Source organism: Equus przewalskii, chromosome 19 (assembly GCF_037783145.1).
Source record: "Equus przewalskii isolate Varuska chromosome 19, EquPr2, whole genome shotgun sequence".
NCBI lineage: Eukaryota > Metazoa > Chordata > Mammalia > Perissodactyla > Equidae > Equus > Equus przewalskii.
Window position 1 is genome coordinate 51,943,608 of NC_091849.1, and position 26,165 is coordinate 51,969,772.

The 26,165-nt window shown below is 38.0% G+C and overlaps 1 protein-coding gene across 50 annotated transcripts in view; it reads left to right on the forward strand.

The window, feature by feature from the left end:
• The window catches only part of MLIP (muscular LMNA interacting protein), a 232,125-nt gene that overhangs the window by 184,536 nt on the left and 21,424 nt on the right, over positions 1-26,165 (forward strand). For 29 of the 50 annotated variants that reach the window (XM_070586268.1, XM_070586275.1, XM_070586274.1 and 26 more), the window contains one exon: positions 13,793-13,999. The exons of the other annotated variants lie outside the window; for them this stretch is intronic. In XM_070586268.1, the coding sequence (XP_070442369.1) occupies positions 13,793-13,999 (207 nt within the window). The remainder of the gene's footprint in view (positions 1-13,792; positions 14,000-26,165) is intronic. 50 annotated transcript variants of the gene reach the window in all.

Below are 26,165 nucleotides of genomic sequence, written 5' to 3' on the forward strand. Positions count from 1 at the left end.
TGTGGGTGAGATCAGACTTTGAATGTAAAGGTCACAAATGTAAAGGTCACAGCAAGATATATAAGTTTGAAGAGGAATTGTGTGAAGAGTGTTGGGATAAAGATAAAATAACTAAGTAGGTAATTTCAGCAGAGAAAAGAATAAATCCAAATGAGAAGAGCAGACAAAAGAACACAAAGGAGAGAGAGAAGCAGAGAGCTAAAACTGGTAAATAAACTGTCTTTTCAATTCTCTTAAAAAAAACAGACAGCTTGAGAAGTACAGCCTATAGAAAACTGAAGTCAGGCTACTGAAGCAGGTGATTTAAAATTAACTATATGGAAAAAAGAAAGTGGGATTAAAAATGTACTTTTCTTTATTTCAAAACTTGCATCCAAAGGAGATCTGTAGTAAATTTGTAAATTCAAAATTGGTGATTTCCTAAGGATGGGAGCTGGTAGGTATTTAGAGTTTTTCAAAAATAATGTTCTAATCTCCAAATATGGACATCCTAAATGAGATTTAATCTATTGTGGCCCAGCCATCCAAATATCAATTATCTTATGGACTTCTAGATCTTTAATATATATTCTTTTGCGTGAGGAAGATTCACCCTGAGCTAACATCTGTGTCAGTCTTCCTCTACTTTATATGTGGGTCACCACCACAGCATGGCTGACGGGTGGTGTAGGTCTGTACCCAGGACCTGAACCCATGAACCTGGGCTGCCAAAGTGGAGTACATCAAATTTAACTACCAAGCCAGGGGCCAGCCCCACTTTAATATTTGTTTTACCTTACTTTTCCTTGAAAATAGAAAAGTACATTTGGTAAGAAAATAAACAACTACCAGGAACTGGATTGTCAGTTATCTTTATCTAATAGAGTTAAGAAGCTTAGCACATTTTACCTGCTCAAATAAAAGCAAGTATAGGTGATATTTATTCCATTGGGTAAGTTCAGAAAAATAGAGGTATTGTTCTCAGTCTTTGGCTAAATGGTCTCTGGGAAGTATTGGGCCCTCATGAATTGTATTTGGTGGAAGCACTGGCCCTTGGCAGGGTATTGTAGGGTCAAGCTAGTTTCATCTCCCATTTTAGAACCCACATTCAGGCAGGATATGATGACTTTATTCATTTTGATGTGTAATTAAACCAAAGGGAAACTAGGGCAGCTTGGATTTACAGAAAGAGCTCTGGAATGTGGATTCTAGTCATGATTATGTGGTTAACCAGCTTTACCCAGTGCATTTGTGAAACCTGAACCTCATCAATGAAATGAGGAGATTGGATTAGACCAGTGGTTCTTAACCAGGGTGACTTAGCTCCAGACATTATTGGTTGACATGGCTGGGGAGGGGTGTGCTATTGGCATCTATTAGGTAGAGGCCAGGGATGCTGCTAAACATCCTACAATGTATAGGACAGTCTCCCACAACAATTATCCTGCCCAAAATGTCACTAGTGCTGGGGTTGAGAACCCTGGACCAGACCATCTCTTGGCTCCCTTCCAGGTCTAAGAATACTATGACTAATGAAAGTCAATACTATCCCTGCCAGCAGCATTTCGGTTCAACCAACATTGATTAGGTGTCTTCTTTTTGTATTTTAATTAAGAACTTTTCCTTATTTGATTTACACAAAAGAGGTAAGTTAGACACCATTTATGAATTTCTCTCATTCCACATAGCCTCTACTTAAAAAGATAGCCCTGTTTGATAAGCATCATACATTTTCATTAGCTCTGGATATATCAGCAAAATTATGGCTTCCCCACCTTTCTAGACATTTCTCCTTCCCTCATGTGTTTCCCCAATTGTTAGGTTTCAGGATAATCAACTAAAAGATAAAATTTTAAAAGTCAGATAGTCTGTATGATAAATGTATGCTGTTGGATTAAGGCATTTCTGATGCTGGATCTTATTATCCGCCTACAGCATATGAAGGCACTGTATGAAGTAATTTTGAAGGTGCCCTCTCACCCTGACATTCTGTATTTACATTTTTAACTATTATTGGAACCATCCTGATATTTCACCTCCTTAGGTGGTCCAAAAAAGGAAGAAAAAAAAAGACCAAGTATTACTCAGGTCATAAGTTTGGAGAGATGGATAGTCTTATAATCTATTGTTTAGGTGGAAATCATGACAAATGATACCTATCCCCAAAGAGTTTGCTATGATTTTTTTTCCTTTTGAATTGAGCAATTTTGGGTAGAGAATCTCTTTATTTTGACTATTTTTCTTTCTTTACAAATTACTTTGTATTTACTTCCTTTTTGTAGGGTATTGAGAAATCATCAATATGATTTACTGTCACTATTTCCCTTGGAATAACTAAAATTTTGTTTTGCCTTTCCTTAAGCTAGAAACCCTGGGAGGAGAGAGAATTTCTTTTCAAAATTTATATATATATGTATATATATGAGTGTGTGTGTTTATACCAAAGATATACACATATTTAATAGCCTTTTAAAGGGCCTTGGTATTTGCTACTTAAATTACTCTTTTTCCTTTTTTGCATTGGCAAACTTGACAACTTTTTTTTTTTTTTGAGGAAGATTGGCCCTGAGCTAACATCTGCTGCCAATCCTCCTCTTTTTGCTGAGGAAGACTGGCTATGAGCTAACATCCGTCCCCATCTTCCTCTACTTTATACATGGTATGCCTACACAGCATGGCTTGCCAAGCGGTGCCATTTCTGCACCCGGGATCCGAACAGACGAACCCTGGGCCGCTGTAGCAGAACGTATGCACTTAGCCGCTGCACCACGGGGCCGGCCCCCATGGCAACTATTTTTGTTGTAAATATCCTAAATAGAAAGGCTAGGCAGGAAACCTAAAATTTAAGCAAAGATACTTTTTATAATGAAAGTGAAGATGCCTTTGCAAGTTTTTCCTGTCTCTGGATTTCTTGTTTCTGCATTCTTACGTGCAGAAGACACCATACTTTGATTCATTTGTTTCATAATCAAAAATGACTCTGGGATAATCCTTGCGATAAACTTTGGGGATAATTTTTTCTCTTCTATCTCTCTCTGGGAGGTGATATGGGACTGGGTGACAGGCTCTATATGAGAAATATAATTTAGGGGCGGGCCCGGTGGCCCAGCGATTAAGTGCGCATGTTCTGCTTCAGCGGCCGGGGCTTCACCTGTTCGGATCCTGGGTGCGGACATGGCATCGCTTGGCAAAGCCATGCTGTGGTAGGCGTCTCACATATAAAGTAGAGGAAGATGGGCACGGATGTTAGCTCAGGGCCAGTCTTCCTCAGCAGAAAGAGGGGGCTTGGCAGTAGTTAGCTCAGGGCTAATCTTCCTCAAAAAAAAACACAAAAAAAAAACAAAATGAAAAGAAATATAATTTACTTGAAGAACATCAACGCTTTCATGTAAATTCCTTGTTAAGACAATAATAGATTCAAAGGAATAAGACCTCAGGATATTAAAAACTATAAGATCATTTTTCTTTAAAATTATAACACTTTGTTAACATGAGCAATGTAAATGATGCATTTAATGCACCTAAAAATATAAATTCACCTAAATATATACTAATCTTGTACCATGAAGAAGTTTATAATAGTGTAACATTAAACCTATCTTGTATGTACACAGCCTGCTGAGAATTTCAAAATAGTAAAAGTGGATTTTTTTTTTTTTAAATCAAAGATATCTAAATGCTTTTGGTATCAATAGAGTAGAAATTAACTCATATTTGTGTGCAGGGTATCTCAGCTTTAAAATGTTACCTTAAAATAATAAAACTATGGTCTCTTCCTAGTTGTCCTAACGAAGACAGGGCAGCTGCTGAAATAAGTGTGGAGTGGGCCTTAGAAGAGCAAGCAGTTTGCTATCTACGTAGTTTTATAAGGAAGGTCCTACCTCCTCACAGTCAGTCAGAGATCTGCAGGTATCAGTCAAGTAACAAACTTTTTAGCCACTTGTCATGACTGGATACTTTCTGCCATTTTGTGAAATGGAATCGTTCTCATGCTCAGTCTCTTACTGTTTTAAAGTCCAACCAGTTCCCGAAATCTCCTGTCACTCTCAAGATGACCTCTCTCAGAGCTTCTTGTTTTTCCTCCCTCGATACACCTATTCTGTGGGTCCCATACCAGACGAGACACTGGGAAACTTGTGACTCATGTCATTTTGTCCACTTTTACTTGGAATCCAGCACACGTGTCTTCCCTAATCTGTGATTCACCAAATTTATCAGCCCAGTACTGATGGTGGAGCAGAGCGACCTTTCTCAGTCCCTTACTGGGTCTTCTGATCTCCCCGTTTCCCTCCCTCTCCTCCATCCTGTTCTGCCCTGTCTCCTTCCCTCAGGCTAAGCAAACTTTCTGTGTTCTTACTCTGATTTATTGTATATTCTTCCAGAGTTTTGATGTCCTGAATCCTGGACTTTTGAAACCCAAAGGCTTTCTCTCTCAAAGTATTACTTCTGCCATACATTCCCAAAATCTATTCGGAAGCTCAAAATCCAAAAATTAACTCTTTGAAATTCTGTTCTATCACCACCAAAACTCCTACCCTGAGACATTAAGGTGGAATTAAGCCTTAGCTGCCTGAGTTGGTGGAAGGACCACAGAGCACGGGACTATGGGGGTGGAAGAACAGGAAAATACTCTTCCCTGGATGTGGTCCCTGCAGTGCAGAGGAGTGCTGTGGTTTCCTGATGGATAGTGTCGCTGCTTTCTCCACACTCACTCTATTTTCCTCTGCTCTTAGCATTTGACCATTTCATGTTTGTTTCAGGCTCTGCAATAGATGTGAGTGACTTCACAGGAAATAGAGCAGACCATATCCCTGCCCCCAGGGAGCTTAGATTCTAGTGGGTTCTAAATACTCTGAACCTTGATCTCTGTCTCCTTTCTGCCATTCTTACCCTTCTCTGCAACCCTCTTTGTTTCCTCATTCTAAACTGTCCACTTCACACTCAGGCTGCGCACTTCATGGCCTGGTCCTCTGGTCCTCTAATCCATTAAGGGCCCCTACCCTGGCTGTGGATTACTGGAGCCTTTGACTTTCCTGCTTCCTGCAAAGGAGAGAAACATTGTGATAGAATGCAATGAGTGATCTTGCGTTGATCAGTCAACTCTCTGAACTTCAATTTTATCCTAGAAAAATGAGGCTACTGATTGCATTTGTAATGGTACCCATGGTAATACCCGTTGATGGTTAAATGAAATAGTCACTGTGAAAGGGCTCTGAACACTTTAAAAGGGATGCAAATTTTAAATTTTTATTGCTATCATTTCCCTTACCATCCCTATAATTTTTGAAGAAAGGAGTTGACTTCCTAGTAAGGAGTGACCAAAATATGTCCTCCTTCTCTCCACCGTTATGAGAAATCGGAGAAGTGTCTTTTCTAGGTTACTTTCTAACTATTCGATTTACCTTGCATCTCTCCAACCAATGCATTCAGGTCAGCTGCGTAGGACAAGAATTAAACTATATGTACAGAAAAAACATAAAATTCAGTGTTTGAGCCCTCTGGTGTCCACAGTGATTGATAACGAAATCTTTTCTCTTCCTTTTCCCTTGAGCATGTCTCCATCAAAAGCCTTCACACTTATCCATGTCATCTGCTCTGTGAAATTGCTGTCAGACAACTACAAACTTTAAGCACTAAATAAGCCAAGGCTTATCTTTGAAATTATATTTTATAATTTGAAAACTTTTTTTTGTATAGAGGATTTGAAGTAGTTAAGCATATGCTATCTTTTTTTCATACTTCACAAGTTCAAATGTTTTGGTTCAAATCAGGATTCAAAGTAGATAAGTGTTGCCTTACGTACATCTGTTTTTAAAATGCATATGGATTCTTCAAAATTAGGGCTGATAAGCAAGAAATTATACCATATGTTCAAAATTAAGAGACCTAATTTATCTTGGCTTGATCTTGGTGAAATGTTAGATGATTGGAATATTTTCGTGGTAATTTGGGGATTCTGTGATCGTATCTGTGAAGTGTTGATGTATCTTTGGCTGAAGGAGTCACTCTTTAAGAAATACATTGTAACTGTTCTTGACTTTATGAACAGAGTGTTGTTTTAAATTAAAACTATAGCAGAAATGCTATAACTCTGATTGTAAATTGTTAAAAGCTCCAGGCAGGAGAGGAAACTGAAAATAAGTGCAGCATTTAAAAATAAGTGTTGTTTACCAAAGAGATGGGAAGAAGGGAGAGAGGATGGAGTTAAAGGCTCCAGTAATTTCACCCAGTGGTGCTCTGAGTTCCCAAGGGCGCAGATGAGTCTGCGTGGTGTGAAGAGGGGACAGCGGGAGTGGCGAGAAAGCGGATTTTCACCCTTCACTTCCAAACCACAGGAAAGGAGGTAACTTTAAAATGTCAGGATGGAACAAAAGAATCTCAGATGTGCAGGCTTTAATGAAAAGAGCCCATAGTGCCCTAAAATGCCCTTTGGTGTTGCAATGGAAACAGCTTTTGAAGTTAAACAGTTGGACTTGATGGCTCTGTAGAAAGTGGACTTTTTCTAGAGTGGTGAGTGCATCCCATATGGCTGTAGCATTAATTTTTCTGATGTCTCTGTCAATACTTAATTCTGCAATATCTACAGTTCTCTTAATAAACAGAGTTAAATTAATTTATTTACTGCTTACTTGTCTGCTAATTTTTCTCTGATGAATACAGGTATTATTTGCTTCATTAGTGTTTGTGTTCTTGAAGTTTTGCGAGATAGGATACTATAATCAACCAAAATAATTAATTCCTTTAAAAAAAACAAGCTCCTAAGTAAGGCTTCTTTTATTTTGAAAAATTTGTTCTAAGTATTTTTTTTATTGAAAATGACAATTCTCAAGTAACTGAAAAGCAGTTTAAAGTATTTTATCAGAAATAACTATGCTACATATCTCACTGATAGAAACATGTGCAAGACAGTTTTATGACACCTGTCCTTCCCTCAAAGGTTAGAACATCCAAAGATTCATCTATTGAATGCTAAAGCAGAGCAGAATAATGTTCATTTTCAGGAATCATTTAGAACAGCGGTCTTCAAAGTAATATGTACCAACCTCAAGATAATTCATTGGGGTGGAGGTGGCGTACAAGTCAGACACGATAAAGATTTTATTAATGTTTCTTTTTTGTTTTCTCGGTGGATGGTTAGCCCTGAGCTAACATCTGTTGCCAGTCTTCCTTTTTTTTTTGCTTGAGGAAAATTAGCCCTCAACTGACATTTGTGCCAATATTCCTCCACTTTGTATGTGGGTTGCCACCACAGCATGGCTGACAAGTGGTGTAGGTCCACGCACAAGATGCGAACCTGTGAACCTGGGCTGCTGAAGCAGAGCACACTGACTTCACCACCACACCACAGGGATGGCCCCAATTAATGTCTTTTTTAAAATCTAAAACTGGGGTCACAAACTATCACCTGTGGGCCAGACTTGCTCCACCACCTGTTCCTATGGATAAAGTTTTATTGGCACACAGCTGTGCCCATTCATTTATGTATTGTCTAAGGCTGCTTTCACACTACCATAGCAGGTGTAATTGTGACAGAACATAAGGTTTGCAAAGCCTACAATATATACTAACTGGAAAAAGTTGACCAACTCCTGACCTAAAATAATAAGAAAGATTTTAAGCTTGGCTGATTTATACAGGTTTACATTGGTCTCCTTTGTATGTCTGAGTGATAGACAGTCACAACTCATGTACATTCTAAGTGAGATTTCCTAGAAAAGTGTCAAGAGCTCTCCAGCTTTGTGCAGTAGACAGAGAGCCCTAAGTTGGCTGTTCCTTAAGGCTGTGGCAGTTCATGTGCCTAGATGGACATATAATTTATCATTTTAACTATCTTTAAAGTAATCCTCATAAAATTAGCAAATGACTTTATTTTAAAAATCTCCTGCAAAATAATCTACATTGAATATACCACTTCTAATATAGGCATAAACAGCAAGAAATGGCAGAAGTGACACAGTACCCATGCCTAGGATAAGCTTGTTATTGGCCATAAATATGTTATAAACACTGATAACCTACTTGAATTTGACAAGAAGTAGGCCAATTTTTGTAAATTTTTGAGACTATTTTAAATAAAATTTTATATCTTCTTTCATTGTCAGTGTACCCAGCTCTAAGTTTATATTTTTGCCTTGAATTTTGACTGATAGTTGTATTCTGTTACCATAATGAGTGAGACATTTACAAAGTAGGCATCCAGGACATGGAGATGCTGTGCAGTTTTCAGTAATGTTTAAAGATGTGGGGTTCTCAGAACTATAATGTTTAAAGTTTTGCTGAAGTGAATGATAAAAGTCCTTTTCGAAGACTCTTCATAAAGGAAAAGTTAAAAACCCAGTTTAATTGGAGATATACGTGTTCTTCCTGCTGCAGTAAACACTGTAAAATAATACATAGAAAGCAATAGAATGATGAACTAAAATTCCTTCCTTTGTATCTAATACCATTAGAAAATGCATAGAAAACCCCTCTGAAGATTTGAAACACTAACTTGGAATTTGAAACTCTGTGAAGTTTCATTTTGCAGTTGGATCAAAGTATAAACTTAAAAATATTCTCAATTTATAGCATTTGTGTTCTCAATATGAAATATACAAAAACTGCCATTTTGGGGGGTTACAGGAAAGATAGGTGACTTCTTCAATAAAATCACTGTTCTATGGGAAAACTGTGAAGATATAGTCAGCAATGGAGTATATTTTAACAAAAAGGATTGTAGTATGAGGTTGCAGTTATATCAACATCTGTGGATAAGCTATAATGACAAGGAAGATGTAGATACATACTATATATATATTTATATATAAGATAGATAATAAAGATTTCTATATATAGAAATAGGAATAAAGATATCTATCTAGCTGTCATCTATGTATCTACTTCTATCTATCTATCTATCTATCTATCTATCTATCTATCTTTACAATAACGAAATGAAGAAGGACCAAGGAAATCTTTTGGAACATTCAGAGGTTCTTAAGTTATCTCCATGGCAAAGTATCTTAAAAAGTGATAAACTTCAAGATGTATTATGAATATTTGTTTTTCAAAAATGCAAATGAGGTTCCTGGTTTGAATATGACAGGTATAAATTCAGCAGTGAATTACATTTTTTCATACTGATATCATCCAAAAGCCAAAAGGAGGAGAAAGAAAACCACAAACTCCTATTAGATCACAAGCAAACAAGTAGTGACAGCTAAAGCCCTGCGAGAACCAATGGAGAGAAGGAGGATGTGGAGCCGAGGGTATAGTGACTACAGAGTGCGGAGTCAGCCAATACTCCTCTTGAGCATGTGGAATGCACCTTAACATGCAAGCCCCCAGTCGCTTGTCTCTGCATGGCTGCCGGTGTTGGCAGCAGACCATCTCTGACCTGATTTTGTTCTGAGAGGCAGAGGAGGTGAGGCTATGTGGCTACATGATGAATCACACAGCAAATCACATTGGCAGGAGGCTTTCTCTCTCTCTTCTGGGCAGCCTGGACATAGATGCGTTGCTATGGAAAGTACCGCACAGCTGACAGTGTTCATTACTTGAGGAAAAATAGAAGCTAAGCAAACTCACGCCCCAGTGCTTTGTTTGGAGCACAAGGTCAATCCCAGGTGGTGGTCCTTTTCTCATATGACCCTCTTGCGAAAACATCTGGTCCAGGAAAGAGTTTTTACTATGGAGATAAATAAAATAAAAAAAGGGAAAAGAAATGCTTCCCAGATTGGATAACACACAAAATCAATCTTTACATTGAGACTATTAAACAAAGTGATTGACAATAGCTGAAGATGACGAAATACTCCAGGTACCACAAACAACAAGAAAGGAGAGGTCACAATCTTCACCATGGGCAGGTTGAATTCAGGCCAAAAATTCCTTAAGCAAGACAAAAAGACACCCCTTTATATACTAAAGGATAAAATTTACAGGGAATATACAATAGTTAGAGCATCTAAACATCAAAATATAACATCAACACTCATAAAGCAAAAGCAAGAGATAAGATGAGAAAGAACTGACAATATGTGAATGGCAAAATGCTTTAATTAACTCATTTTTCAGTTTATAATAGATTATGTGGAAAAATAGGTTAAGATAGATCATCTAAAGTAAATCGAATTAATATACATATGGTTAGATTATATCCTGCAACAAAACAAAGAAATATCCTTTTTAGTATGTGTAAAATTCTCATAAAAACTGACTATATATTACACCAAAAAGAAAAAACTATTAATGCTAAGATAAAAGTAATTCCCAGAACTTCCTCTGATCACAAAATTTTATAAATTAATAACACAGTTAGAAAACACAAAAAGTCTCTGCCATCTGTATATTGCAAAATTTGCTTTTCAATATAAAGAGGAAATTCGAAATAAAATTTCTACCTGGAAAAAAAAAGTAAAAAATTATTGTCTATTAGAATTTCTGGGGTACAGTTAAAATAGTCCTTGGAAGAAAATTTATAACTCTAAATATGCTTAATGGATAAATAAGAGAATAAAAATAAATCAATTTAATATTCAATTTGGAAAATTTAAGAACAGTAAAATGCCCTTTGCATAAAAAAACAAAAGAAAGAAATTTATAAGAATTGATAAAAGATAATTGGAAAACACAAAAGTTATGGAAATAATACATAAAAAATATTTTTGAAAAGTGTATAAAACAGTAACAGTGTAGTAACACTGTTACAATGTAACCATACTTTCAAAATTCAGAAGAAAATGATTTTGCAACTTAGAATTCTATATCCAAAAGATCAAATGTAAGGGCAGAACAAAATTTTCAACATGCAGGGTGTCAAAAATTTGCTTCCAATGCTCCATTTTCCCAGGAAGCTCTTTTAGGGTCCAGCAAATATGAGAAGAAACCAAGGAAAAGAAAGACGTGATACTGGAAACAGGAGATTGAACACAAGAGACAGGCAAAGAAAATTCCCAGGATGATGGTAAAGGGAATTGCAGGATAACAACTTATACGAAGCGGAGAAGACAACCAGCACAGATTGGATGAGGTGCCTCAAGTGACATATTCTGTCGCCACCAAGAATCGTTTCACCTTTGTACTGTACTGTCCACCGGACAGTGCTGTTGTGAGCCTGGCCAAGATTCTTAGCTCTCTTTGGCCTGTGCAAATGCTGATGAAATTCTGCTCTCCCCTCCCCGACCAGCTGCCTGGAACAGCTGGCACCATCTGATGCTACAGAAATCTTCAGGTGTAACCGACTCGGAGAAACGGAGGTTGCCCACAGCGAGCTTAGAAACATACAACACAGACCAGCACACCCTCTCCAAAGGTTTTCCTCTTGATGGGGGGGTCAGACCTTGACCTTGCCAGATTCCCCCATATAGGGAACTCTGCTTCCTCTGGATTGCTGCAGGCTCTCCTCCTGACATCCTCACAATGGGTTTGTAAACCCTCCCCAAAAGCTGAAGCCAGAAAATAAACAGAGACTGTTCGGCTCATCTCCTCATAACAAGGCTGCCTTTTTGTGCTTGTGACTCAGTTTTCTCATTAATCACTTTCTGCATTGATTAAGAAGTGTAATTAGTTATTGATAAAATAATGAAATATTTGACTGAGAAATAAAACAAAATTAGAATATATTTCAATGTAAAAGCCATTTTTTTTTTTTTTAAGGAATGGGCCCTGAGCTAACATCTGTCGCCAATCTTCTCTTTTTATTTTTCTTCTTCTCCCCAAAGCCCCCAGGTACATAGTTGTATATTCCAGTTGTAGGTCCTTCTGGTTGTGCTATGTGGGACGCTGCCGCCACCTCAGCGTGGCCTGACTAGCTGTGCTAGGTCCATGCCCAGGATCCGAACCGATGAAACCCCAGGCGGCCAAAGCGGAGCGCGTGAACTTAATCACTCAGCCATAGGGCCTGGCCCCTAAAACCCATCTTTACTGGGCAAATACTACAAGCATCCCATTAAAGTTGCACACTAACATGACTATTATTTAGTAATCTTAGAGGCATTAGCCAATGGAATTTGAAAAAAGAAAAGAATGACAAGTACAAAAAGTAGTAAAGGGAGGTAATTTGATCACTCTGTTAGGTGATTGATATTTTAGGTGGTATTCGTGGAGCTTCCAAGAGAAGCACTGAATGGCAACACAGTCAGTGAGATAACTCAGTCATGTGTCTCCGTAGGGAATCCATAGCTTTCATGCACCAATATAGAAATATTCCAAACTGTCGTCAAGTGGGGAAAAAAACCCTCCAATAAGATACAGAATATTGTAAAGAGGGTGCTATCTTTTTCATAAATGTATCCTTGTGGTCTGTGTGTGAAATGAGAATGTCTATTTGTATTTCCTTGACATGTAAAATAAACACTTGAAGCACAAACAGGAAACTAATACAAATAAAGCGCATTTAGTCACACTTTCAAAGTATAGACGGTTAAAGCCTCTCATTTCTACAAACTTAAAATCTTTAGAATTGTAATTTCCTAACCTGCTTGAAATTTTTCAAGAGTTTTTTAAAGTAAGCTTTGAACCCATGGTATGGACCTCTTCTGATACAGCAAACACATTCAGCATAAATTTTAGAAAACCAATCAGTGGCTTAAAAACACATGGTTTTGGCAAAATGAATTCGGCCTACGTGAAAACATATTAATTGTACAGTTTTAAAAGTTGAATTTACCTGTTAGCTGAATGTCATTTTGAGCAATGTATGTTATTTTATATCAAATTTCCATTTCGCACAAAGCCAAACATATCCATTCATTGCTTATGGATCAGAGAAATAAAAGAATAATAGACTATATTATTGAACTCATAGAAAATATCATCTTCCTTTGAAAGTTCAATCATGAATGCATTAAGCATCTCCTATATTAGGCATTGTCCTTGACTCTGAGGTCACAGAGGTAAATAGAGCAGGTTTCATTTTATAGGGTTCATGTCCTCAGGGTTTTTACTGTAGGATAATCACTATCAATTTATTACCTTACATGAAATATTTCAGAAATGTAAGAGGTCCGTGTATATCTGCAAATAAGTAGCCCTGTAATTTCATGGATATTTACGTATCTAGGCCCTTTTTGAAACTTTTCTTTGTAGGCTCAAGACTTCCCACTCTTGTGATTTCCTCACTCCATTCACTTAATTCATGGCCTCATCTGGCAGCTCCTACTTCCTCAAAGCATTTCGCATTCATCCCCTTTCCAAGGTGAAGACCTGCTCTAGTTCAGGCCTCATCCCCTCTCCTCTCTACAGTTAAACTCATCTATTTGCTCTCTCTCCACTTTCTCTCCAAAGCAACACACTGCCTGGCACCGAAGACTTCATTCGTTCTTTCCAGACTCACCTCTCCCTGACCCCGTGTGCATACTCAGTACTTTTGCCCCCTGCTCACCGGTTGATATCCTCTACGATGCCCCCTCCCCTTTCGCCCCCAATTTCTTCCAGACCAAATCACAAGAGCCCTTAAATTAATTTCCACCATTACCTACCTCTTAGATGAAGGCTTTTGTAGTCCCATCCTGCCCCCTTCATGATGAGCTCTCTCCATCCTTAAACACTTCTCCTCTCAATATTTTCAAAAATAACAAACTTGGCACCCTTCAAGAGACACTGCAGGTACTGAGTTCTTCGGGAGAGGCTGGAGGTGGGAGGCTGACAGGAATTACTGGAAGAGACAAACAATACACTATGAAAGCAGGTGTCTGGTGAGGGACTGAGTACGAGGAGAGGTTTTTTCTTACTAGCAAGAGATTCCGACATAATGCCTAGAATATTTCGACTTAATTACAAATGAGCTTGACATTGTCCACTAACACGCTCTTTATGCCTTTCTTCTTCCCAGGATGTGACAGTCCCTCACAAGCCTGTTTCTCTCCATCCTTTATATCAGACTAGACTCTATCCTCCTGCTAAGTCCCTGCTGCACCCACAGACCCTCTCACACGCTGACTGTCTCACCCCAGGACCCTTCAGTCACTTGTCCTCCTTCTCACTGAGTGATGAACAGGACAATTCTCACACCCTGTTTAGTCACAACGCGTATAATAAGGTGAGAATTCCCTGCTGAAATAGGAATTGTTCTGTGCTGTGAATGTTCTTTATGCTTAACTTCTAAAACTTAAATGTGGAGGAAACACACATTAAGAATATTTAAATATTTAACATTTAAATATACTAAGAATATTAAATATTTGTGTTAAAGCACGTGACCTTATGAAAAGATAATTAACCTTGAGAAATTATTAAATATTTATTTTTGCCTCAAAGTCATGTCCTGATTTGTGTTCCTCATTGTTTCCTGTTCTAACCCCAAGGTAGAAATCTCAAGAAATTTTCCAAAACCTTACAAGATGCCATTATTGATCTATCTTCCAGTCTTAGTTTAATGCTCTTAAAAAGCTTCTTTAAATTACAGTTACTTAATGAGGATACCCTTACTATCGCAGTCAATGGGCAAAGAAATACTTAGAATTTCTGCAAAGATCTGTAAAATAATATTAACATTTTAAAATGTGTATATCTGCCTCGTAATGTATAGTAATGAGATATGTAAAAAGAAGAGATGGTCAATATCTTATATACATATTTTTTTTAAGTGAAAAATTATTTATAGTTGGCTTTGGAATGTGATCATGAACGTTCTACCAGAAGTGAGCAGTCAATACCACATGAAGCTTGTGTATAAGTGCCCTTTGTTCTTCTGAGCATTACCATAGGGACATCCTGGCTGATACAGACTCTCAAACTCTGAAAATTCCCTCAAAGAAATGACTAGTCAAACTCAACCTGCAATGAAATCTTTTTATAAAATTCAAGATTTTGTTTAGAAGCATTTATTTTGCAAATTCTTTGTATCTGATGAAGTACACTTCTATGCTTGGAAATCAATCACGGCCATATGTTCCAGAACATAGCTGAACAATATTCCTTGGGCCTTGAAATGTTGTTTTGAAAAAATGCTCATAAACCCAGTCTAAAGACAATCATCTAAAAAGTGAACACCATTATATGAAGAAAAATTTGCTTTTTTAATTTAATAGTGTCTATCATGACCAAATGATCACCCTTCAGTTAAACTTTTAAAATATTCATTTTCTGCAAGCAAAATGTTTTTGGGCATTAGGATGACATTTTTCATGACCTTCGTTTGTTTCTTACTTTTCGTCTAGAAAACGGAAGTAATTCAGGGAAACTGTTTCAGGGAAAATGCTTGCCAACATTGATGAAATTCATTTAGCTATTAAATGGAGTTAGCAATTCTGATAAAAACCTGACCATTTTCCTATAAGTTGTCGTCTATGATAGGGTTATAATTGTATTTTATAGATATCAATTGCATTAAAAAGCTCATTCTTTTGATATTTTGGTGGTGTTTTCTGGAACCATTCAGCAAGGACAGAGTCAGCAGCTCACCCCTATTTTAGCCTGTGCTTGGTCAGGCTGTGAAGAACAATGTATAAAAGCCACTTGAGCCCGGAAAACTATTTTCAGTCTACACAATCTTCATAATAGATCTTGTCTTTCAGAATCCAAAACCCATTGATATTGAACAAAGAAACATTCACATCTGAAATAATAATAATAATGTAGTAAGACAGTATTTCTTGATGGAAGATTCAGTTGCTTAGTCCTGTACTTCAATTGTTCCTATTACAATATACGGATTACCCAATTTGATATCCATGTTTACACACCTTGTGTTGTAAATATTGGGCCAATAGCATACTAAGTTATCAACACTTGTCTTTTTTACTTAAAATAGCTTCTTGCTTGGAATTGTAAAACATAATCTGCTACCCAAATTAACTTCTCTCCAATGCTCTGACGTCATTCCTAGGCTTAACTTTAGAGCTTTACCTTTTAGGCTCATCTCCCAACTCAAATCTTTCCACCCTTCCCCCTGGAGAGCCACAGTGAACTTGACTTTATCTTTGACGAGGGCATCAACTGGGGCGAAAGCAAGTAGTTAACAGGTTTTATCTCATGATGAATCTTGTAGTATGTGTTCCTCTCTTCTAAATCTTCATTAGACTCCATGTGTCTCCACATCCTTACCCACTCCCCACCCCCTTCTCTTACTTTCAAGATAGAGCTCTATCATCTGATGTCATATCATCTATGATGATGCTCAGGTACTTTCTTTTTCATATTTGAATAAACCAGTATTTCCTCTTTTTCCCCTAGTCTCATGAATGGAGTCATTACTATTACTTCCTTCTTTAATCCTTGAAAATAATATAGCCTACTGGGTAAGAGTATGATGTCTCTAGTCAGTCTGTCCGGGTTCATTTCTTGACCCCTCTCCTTCCAGATGCTGATATTGGGTAAGTCATTTAGTCTCTGTGTGCTCCCATTTAGTCATCTGTAAGATGAGGATGATGAGAGTACCCACCTTAGTAGAGTATGTATTATGAGATGAAGATGTACTAATATGCATGAAGTACTTAGAACAGTGCCTGGAACATAACAAGAACCATGTGAGAGTTAGATCTTATTATTAATTAGGCTTCCTGGAATATCATCGTTGTCACTCTCTTAAATTTCCCATCTTTTTCTTTTCTTTTTCTTAATTTTCTTTTTTCTTAGGAAGATTAGCCCTGAGCTAACTACTGCCAATCTTCCTCTTTTTGCTGAGGAAGACTGTCCCTGAGCTAACATCCATGCCCATCTTCCTCAACTTTATATGTAGGATGCCTACCACAGCACAGCTTTTGCCAAGCAGTGCCATGTCCGCACCTGGGATCCGAACCGGTGAACCCCGGGCCTCCAAGAAGCGGAACATGTGAACTTAACCACTGCACCATTGGGCCGGCCCCTCACCATCCTTTTTCTTGATGATGCTCCAAACCCAGTAATTTCAAGACTTTCTTTCTCTCAGAGTGATCAATAGCCATTATCTCCATTCCCCCTCTATAGACTCACTCTTTAACACATTCTTTTTAAAAAATATTATTTTATTGTGGTCACATTGGTTTATAACATTGTGTAAATTTCAGGTGTACATCATTATATTTCAGCTTCTGTATAGACCACATTGTGTTCACCACAAAAAGTCTAGTTTCCATCTGTCACTGTACATATGTGCTCCTTTCTCTCTTTTGGCCTCCTCCCATCTGCGCTTCCCCTTTAGTAACCACCAATCTGTTCTCCTTATACATGTGTTTGTCTTCCACATATGAATGAAATCATACATCTGACTTATTTCTCTTAGCGTAATACCCTCAAGTTCCATCCATGTTGTCGCAGATTTTAACCCACTCTTGAAAGCGTTCTGTCTTTCACCTCAACCACCCTACTTGAATTTCTCTCTCAAGGGTAAACTGCCTGTCCGCAAACTCAGCTGAATTTCCTCAGTCCTCTATCTCTTTTATCCCTTATAGCAATTGACACAGTTGATCATTCACTGTTGAATCTTTCTCCTCACTCTGCTCTTGGGATAATATGTAAATTCCAGCTCTCTGACTGCTCCTTCTTTGTGGACACTTCTTCCTCCTCTTTCTCTTCTCTCTAGTTGCCTCCCTTCAGATATTCACCCACGCACAGGCTTCAGTGGCTATCTTAGTACTTAGAATTCTCAAATCCACATTTCCAATTCTGCTTCTCCTCTGAGATGCAGTTTTATACCTTCAGCTGCTTGCTTGTTAATTCCCCTAGGATGTCATGTTGTCATCTCAAACTCATCATTCATTTCGCCTCAAACTAGTTCTGTTCTGGATTCCCTACTTCTGTCATTAATATCACAATTCTCAGTCCCCAAACTCAACATTTGTTTCATCTACTATGCTTTTTCTGCTTTGTCCTCATAGCTAGTCATTCACCAAGTTGAATGGGTTCCTCTTTTGGTATGCCTGTCTCTCGCAACTCTGTTATTTATGCTGCTTGATTTAAACCAATCTACTTATTTTCCTCCAGGCATGCCTTGGGAATTTCTTGCGGTTCAACTTGCTCATGAATTCTCCCCACAAAGAATCCCTTCCTGCTTCTTGCTTTACTTATGCAAACCATTCTTGTACTTTATGACCCAGTCAAATTATCCCTCCTCCTCTGTGAAGTCCCCCCGTGCATTGACATTCAAAGTGATATTTTTCTCCTATCAATTTCTGTAATCCTTGCCTGTGCCAAGGTATCTCAAGCATATTCTAAGTTATCTTGTATTTATTTGTTGTGATTGTCTTAGTGTCCATCTAGGGCATGACATGCTTAATATGCTATTTTTCACATTATAGGTATAGCGATAAATCTGTTAATGATGAACAGATCCTAAAATGACCCACTTATTAACTAGTAGCCCAAGATGCTTGAATATTTCAGATTATTTCTTTTTAAGCAGAAACTCAATCTGAGTCAATTGATGGACTTATTAGTAAATTCAGTACACTTTCAGTCAATTGAGGATCTCCTTTTTTTGAGGGCTGCATCCAATTTCCAGCGAGCTAATGGAGCGCCTGGGCATGGGAGCACAGGTGGGGTGGGGATGTGGAGGCAGGAGGCATCTGATCTTCCTCTGCTATCGGTGGACTCTGGTATCCCCTGGGGTGTCCTCAGTCCTGTCTGGTGTATGACCATCAATCATGTAATACATTGCTGCATCCTTCTTTCTTCACCTGCACGGCATGCTCTCACAGGCTCTCGGTCAGCTACTTCTGAGTCTTTATAGCATGCAAGGGAAAGCATTGTTACCTGCATAGTGGGAGCAGGTAAATTGTGAGGCTGTCTCAGGACCATCAGCTTAGATACCCTACGTGTCCTTCTCTACTCTTCTGTTCCCGCCGTCTTTGCCATAGGAAACTGCACAAGAGTCCATACTTGTGAATTTGGCTATTCACTAAAATTTATTTGTAACCCCCAAATCAATACTCACTTCACTTTTGTGGTCATTTGTGGACATGTGAAGAACAGTGAAAAATTTGATTGACCTGTGCACATGTTCCCAGCTGAGGTGAGCAAGGGGACATTCTGCTTTCTTGTTTCAGCTCTCATGCTGTAAGCAGTTGTTCTTTTCACTGTCTGTCTGGTACCACGTGTTTTGAATTTTTGTGCTTTTCATCGGTGATCTCATTCTTTAAAATGGCCCCTAAGCATAATGCTGAAGTGCTGTCTAGGGTTCTTCATGCAAACAGGCTGTGATGCACCTTACAGAGAAAAGATGCGTGTCAGGTAAGCTTCCTTTAGACTCAAGTTATAGTGCTGTGGCTGTGAGTTCAATGTCAACAAATGAATAATATATACTAAACAAGGTGTCTTTAAAGAGAAACACACATCAAACAGGGTTATGCATGATTGGTTGATGAAAACGTAATCAGACTCACAGGAACATAATCTTATATTTCATCTTGGAGCAGTGGTTCAGCATTTGCACTTCCATGTTTGCAGTGACTTTACAGATCATAATTCCTATGAATAATGAGAATCAATTGTACCTTTGTTTGAATTTCTCTGGGAAGAATATATGAATAGTTAATTTGGGAGGTGGTTTGAGGAAACACCAGTTAAGGGAGTGGGGAGCTGAGACAAGGAGGAGAAGACAGCTAATAAAGGGTTCCTCATCAAGCAAGTTATCGCTGGGGGTCCCTGGAGTTGAGCTTACTGGGGAATTCTGGGGGCCAGTGTAGAATGTACAGCTCTGAGTGAGGCAACATGAGGTGGCAGGAGGGGAACCCTGCTAGTGGCTATTTGAGGGTTGAACTCGGGGAGAGGAGCATAAATCCTCAGAAAGGGCTATCAGGCAAAGAGAAGCAGGGACAAGCATTTTGAAGTTCAGAGGCTGCTACTAAAATGTCAAGGCCTGAGGTGACATAAGTGGGTCAATGATTTATATTATATATATTCACAGATCTTATGTTTATGATCTAAATGTGAAGTCCAGGATCCTGCAAATCAAAACTTTGGCTATCAAAACTCAAGAGAATTTTCCTTATTTTTGATATATTATGCATTGGGTTACGTATAACTGCTGAAAAAAATAAAGCGTACAGGAGAATTATGTGTCTGAGTGTATGGGGGTTACTATCTTAAAACTGTGTCTCATCACAGAGTCATTTTGCCAATCTTTCCTGCATTTTGCTATGCATTAAAACATTTTTATCTTCAGAGCTAATAAAGTACCACACACAACACATCTGTTTATGACTAGGTCAAGGCCTAGTGGAGTCTGCTTTCTACGTTTGAGAATTCAGTTCATTTAGAAAGATTAATCTTCCCAGGCAACACTAATACTTGCTGTGGGAGTCTCAGCTATTTTCTTGGCCCTCAGGTAAGAGAGTTAATGCGCATATGATGTGTATAAGTAGAAAGTTTATTGCTCTCCATAACTTTTATTCTTTTCTCCATCTTCTGCTTCATTTCTTCCATCTTCTACTCATAATCTCTGAGGCACAGGTGTTGTTTTAAGCCACCCCTAAATTCCAATTCTTCTGGCTTCCTTTCACATTCCAACTTAACTCAGTTTTATGCACTTTTCCTCTTTTCTTATCCCAACTACATTTTCTCCCTTCGGTTCAGCACAACCATAGGCCCTGTAGACAGGAAGTTCTCTCTTATCATTGTTTCCTCTGAGCCTCTACTCTGCCAATTTGCACCAGCAACAAGCAAGAAAACACACAGCCAGCCTATGAACAGAAGTGGGAGGAGCCAGAGCGAAGCCTTCTGCGGCCGGATGACTTTTCTGATTCGCTGGCTGGAGAAAGGCTGGGATTTCCCGCTGGGGAAGGCTAGATTTACAACGAAAACTTGAGAAGTTTTACAAGTAGGAATAGGATCTACGTAGACAGAGAGACAGCTTTGAAGTCCCAGGAGAAAATTCACAGCTGTTCTCAGGATATTTTCTCTTTCAGTTTTCAAAAATTATATTATTTGGGGGCCTAGTTTGTGACTGTGCAGTCATTTTATTTTACTTTCGGTTTTCTAAAAATGCATTATCCTTGTGCTATTTTTGTGGCCATTTACCATTTTATTTTATTTCTAGTTTGCTTCTGTCTCATGAAAGAGATAAGTATGGCCGGTTTCTTTATCCATATGTCCTCCCACTGGTTCTGCTGCTATTAAATTCTATTGTGTATTTCAATGCAAGGGCTGGTTCCAGCTTTTCTCTGGTGCTTTCAGTTTGACTATTTCACTGCTTATCTCTGGAACAGTCGCTTGAAAAATCGCTTCCACTTCCCCGAGCAGGAGAGAGTGTTATTCATCGCGCACCTCTATTCTTCCAGCGGGGAAGCCCTCCCAGCCCTGATTACTCCCACTCCCCCTTGCCGACCCCAGGCTGCTGTCATTGCTGGAGGTCAGGGCAAGACTTTAGAGTCTCTCACAGAGAGAGGAAAACGAGAGTAGTCTTCCCTTGGTATCCATGGGGAATTGGTTCCAGGAACCTCCCTGCGGACACCAAAATCTATGGATGCTCAAGTCCCTTCATTAAACGGTACAGAGCAATGAACACTGTCGGCCCTCCATATCTGCGGGATTCACATCCGTGGATTGTATTCCTATCTAGGGTGACCATGTGTCTTGATCTGTCCTTGACGTTTTTTTACAAAGTCTACCAATATGCGTTTTTTAATTTTTTTGAAAGAATTTTGCTTTCAAAAATAGCTTTTTGAAAAGAAATATTTTACAAGTCTACCAGCATAAACCATTTCAGTCAATAAATAATTTTATTTATTTGTTTATTTTTTTGGTGAGGAAGATTGGCCCCCCACGAACATCCATTGCCAACCTTCCTCTTTTTTGCTTGAGGAAGATTATCCCTGAGCTAACGTCTGTGCCAGTCTTCCTCCATTTTGTATGTGGGATGCTGCTACAGCATGGCTTGATTAGCAGTGTGTAGGTCGGTGCCCAGGATCTAAATCTGTGAACCCTGGGCTGCCCAAATGGAGTGCACAAACTTAACGACTATGCCACCAGGCTGACCCCAATAAATATTTTTATAATTATATGATTTCAGTCATTTTTACTGCCCCTTCTCATCATCAGAAGTATTTTGGTTTGATCGGTGGGTGTACCTATACATACTCTACCTGTAGTGAAATGCACTTGAAGTTTCTCTGCAGACTGTGCTTAAATTAAGATACCAGTTGCTGAATTAACTTTGTTGAATAAATGGTTTTATGCCTATATTTGGAAAAGTAATTCAAAATCTTGCTTTAGCTCCCTTGCCGGTAGAATAGCAATAAAAATAGAATCTCTGTCATAGGATTGTTACCAAGATCAAGTGACACATACATGTAAAACTTTCACGTTCCAATCTAAGTACGCAGTTTTATACATTTTTCAGCATGCTAGCTATTATTTGGAGAATTTTGGTATTGGAGTGAAGAAAAGATCCATTAACATTATTAAAAGGACATTACTCTCATCTAAAATGCCCTTTTCCTTTATTACTACCTATTCATTCTTTTATTGCTTTCAAATTTATTCACGTATGTATTCTCTTTAATTCTGCTCTCTCACTCTGCTTTCCTTTCTCTTCATAGTCAACTCTACTAAAGTATTTTTTGTATATTTTCTCTCAAAAGTTGCATTATTATTTTGTGTGCAGCTAATTTAATTTACATAAATGCTCCTGTGTCACATACTTCATTCTTGTCCTGTGGGCTTCTTTTTTCTCATCTATAATAGTAGCGTATTGGGTTTGGTTCCAAAACTTACTCTAGGATCGAAACCGGGCTGGTTGCATCAGAATTCTGTGGGGAGCATTAGAAAAGTGTAAATTCCTGAGACGCACTTAAAACTTCTCATCTCAGATCTTCCACTGAATTGAGTGATCTTAGAGTTTACCTCATCAAAAATTCTGTGCTTCCTCTATGATAGCAAAATTTTCCTTTTTTGCTTTTTAAATTCTCTAATGGTTTAGCAAGAAAAATGAAATTCGTTATGAAAAATAACTTTACAAAGTAAAACTGTTTATACTGACATATTTATAAGTGCTTGATTACGATTGATTTTTTTTTTTGTCACAAAAGTAAAAAAAGTAAAAGGAAACACAGCTCTGAAATAGTATATATATTACCTTAGGTCATAAGATTTTTTTTATTCGAGTAAGTTATAAAATGTTAGATTGAGTTCTTAATTGAAATTGTCCCCATGTGCTTGTAACATTTACAGTTGAGCTGAGTGTGTATGCATACAGTATTCATGGACTTATTGAATCAGAAGTTACATATTTTTTTCCAGTGTACTACTCCAATTATTAAAAGTCATTTCTTTTAAAAAAGTACCATGGCTGCTGTCATGTACTTTCTTATGATTTACTTTTTAAGAGATTAAAGTGCCTTTACCATAAAAAATTTTTTTAAATATAGCAATCTATTATATTAGAATTATGTTTTTGCTAAGAAAGATGAAGCATTTTACTTGAAATGTATCTTATCTTTATGGTATGTCTGCAGAATATTTACTGATCAGTTTTTATTAGCTTCTTTTCCAAGTAGCTGCTCTTGAGATTGTATATTAAGAATAAAGAGGGAATATAACTTGTCTATGATGAAAAAGTAAGAGAACAGTGAACGAAATGGAGATGTTTTCAGTCCAATTCCATCCATTATTTGTCTTTTCTATGTAAAAAAAATCACTCCACTTATAAGAAGCCAAGGGTGAGTCATCTATCAGAATAGCGAGGTAACCTATGCAGCAAAATCTATTATGAAGGAGAAATACACAGTTTAGGGAATAGGAGGGAACAATCAACAACAGTTGCAATAGACAGTCATCTCGTTGGGCCCTATTGTCTTTGTTTTCATATCATAGAGTGTTAGGGGGTTGGCACACCGATTTTGGTAGCACTGATGAGATTTCAGGGTAGAATGGTGCTGTGTGAATGAGGCAGGAAAACAGAAGAAAAGAAGGAAACTTTTACATCCAGGATGAGTAGGAGGGACAGGTCTTGCCGTCAACTGGCTTTAGCCTGCTTCCTAGGTCATGAGCATCCTTTCTTTAAACATTTTGGATATTTCACCCTATAATTGTTGACGTTTCTTGTTCACTTTCTTTTTTTTCTCCTACTTGTTTATTTTCAAATTTAATCCATTTTAAAGTTTATATTTTTACCATAATTGAGAGTATCTCAACTGACATTATCATTGCATAGCTACTCAGAGGACTGACTCCGTGACTCTACAGAAATCCAATAAATGAATTTAAATATTAATGTTATAGGCGTTTTTCCAACATGGGTTAAATTTTTTAGTAGCTCTTCTGGAAGGAGATTTCTTTTCTGAGGTTTCTTCTGATGTTTTAACAGAGATCAGTCAACAGAGGTTAAAACAGATTGTGACTTAGCTGGAGAAGCGAAAATCTAAAGCAATTCAAATCTTCACCTACTGGTTCAGAGGCTGAGGGGGCTTTGAAATAAAAATTTGTTTCTCTAATGTAAGCTGTAAATATTTAGATCTAAAGATATAGAAAATCTGTTATAAATATATTTCAAGAATAAAGCAACAGCCCTTTGAGATAAGCAGTTTACAGTTGTACATAACTTCAAAAGGAGAAAATGAGAACTAAGTCAAGTGATTTGGTCCAAGGTTACAAAAACCTTGTCTAACTAATAGCCTCATTCCCTAACAATAACAAAGAGCATAGACTCTGCTACTTTTTTATTCGAACATGAAGTCTAGGAATCCTGGAGTCTGGAAGTTGACAAAGCACAATTCTTTATTCATTTCACAAATATTTATTGACTATGCCTTATTTGTAAAGCTGGCCATGCACTGGAAAATGAGTAGACAGAAACACGAGGGGCCTTGGCCAGGTACTGATTCTCTATTTGGGAAAGACAGAAATTAAACAAATAAGCAAAAAAATGTATTGCTTAATGACAGTTGTCACAACTGCCACACAGATGACAGTCAAGTAGTTATGAGTGCATATAATAGAGGTCCTGATTTGTCTGATGAATAAGTAAAGACTTAATGAGGAAATGATGTCTCATCTGAAATCTGGAAAGAAACAAAGGTTGGGGTCACGCTGGGCATTCCAGTTAGAGGGAACAATGCTGGGGAAGTTTTCAAGGCAGGAAAGAAAACGAAGGCGGCAAGCTGGAGAAAATGAAAGCAAGGCCAGGGGATTGAAGAAGCAACCAAAATTAGGAACTATAGTATGAAATTAGCAAGAAGTAAGACTGCCAGACAGCTTCTGCATCCCTGGGTGTATTGGGTTTTCTGAGTTTGTGAGAAGAAGGCAGGGGGTGAGTTGAGGGGTCACTGAAATTTTCTGAGAGAAATTAATATGTAGAAAAAGCAGACAAGATGTCACTTACCTTACAGACAGTGTTCTATTTAAATTTCAAAGCAATCATAAAGTAGATTTTATCCCCTTTATTTTACATATCAAGAAACTGAGGCAAATTTGTGCAAGATTCCACAGAACTAGCTTAAAAGCTAGTAATTGATTAATTTTTAATAGACTTGCCACTACCAAAAAAAAATCTGTCAGTGAAACAGCATCACCACCTTCTCCAACACCACCCCTGGAATCATAGGCTTCCATCTGCTCAAAGGATGGCACCACATACCTCAGGACTGGAACTAACCACCGAGGCCGACTTCCTTCAATCTACAGATGAAGAAACTGGAGGCTACAGATGCCAAGTGACACAGTCAAGGGCGCAGCATGAGGTATTGGCAGAGCCTGGGTTTATCACGAACCCCACAATGCTTTTCACATTTCATTTTCTGGCTCAGTCTTCTTTTGGTAGCCACGGGTCCGAAGGTTAGTGGCTAAGACAACCACTACGCATTCAATACTCTGCCAAACATCACTGAGGCAGCCACACTTACTGAAAAAAGTCATCTTGAATTTTGGAGGCGAAACTTCCTGTAATCCTCCTCATTGATAATGTCTGTTTGTGTTCTGTCTACATGATTAGAACTCCTTCCGCGTGAATAAGCCAAGGTAATTTATTTTCTATCATCACAGAGATAAACTGCCTTGCTCTCCATGCTAAAACTTTTCTGACATCTTTTGGAATTCATGGGAATTAGATCACTATTAAGTTGCTGTAGAAGAGAAAACCTTTGAGGTGGGTGGAATAGAGAAAAAGCTTTATAAACTCAAAGTTGGTTTTTAATGTTTTGAGATTTTTGAGGAAACCAAAACATGAGTGCTGTTTGCTTATGTCGAAGCGTTTTCAAAATGGATAAATTTGTATAATATGTTCATAGAGAACATTCTGTTCAAAATAGATAAATGCAAATTAATTCGACTTTTAAAATTAAAAAAATGAATGC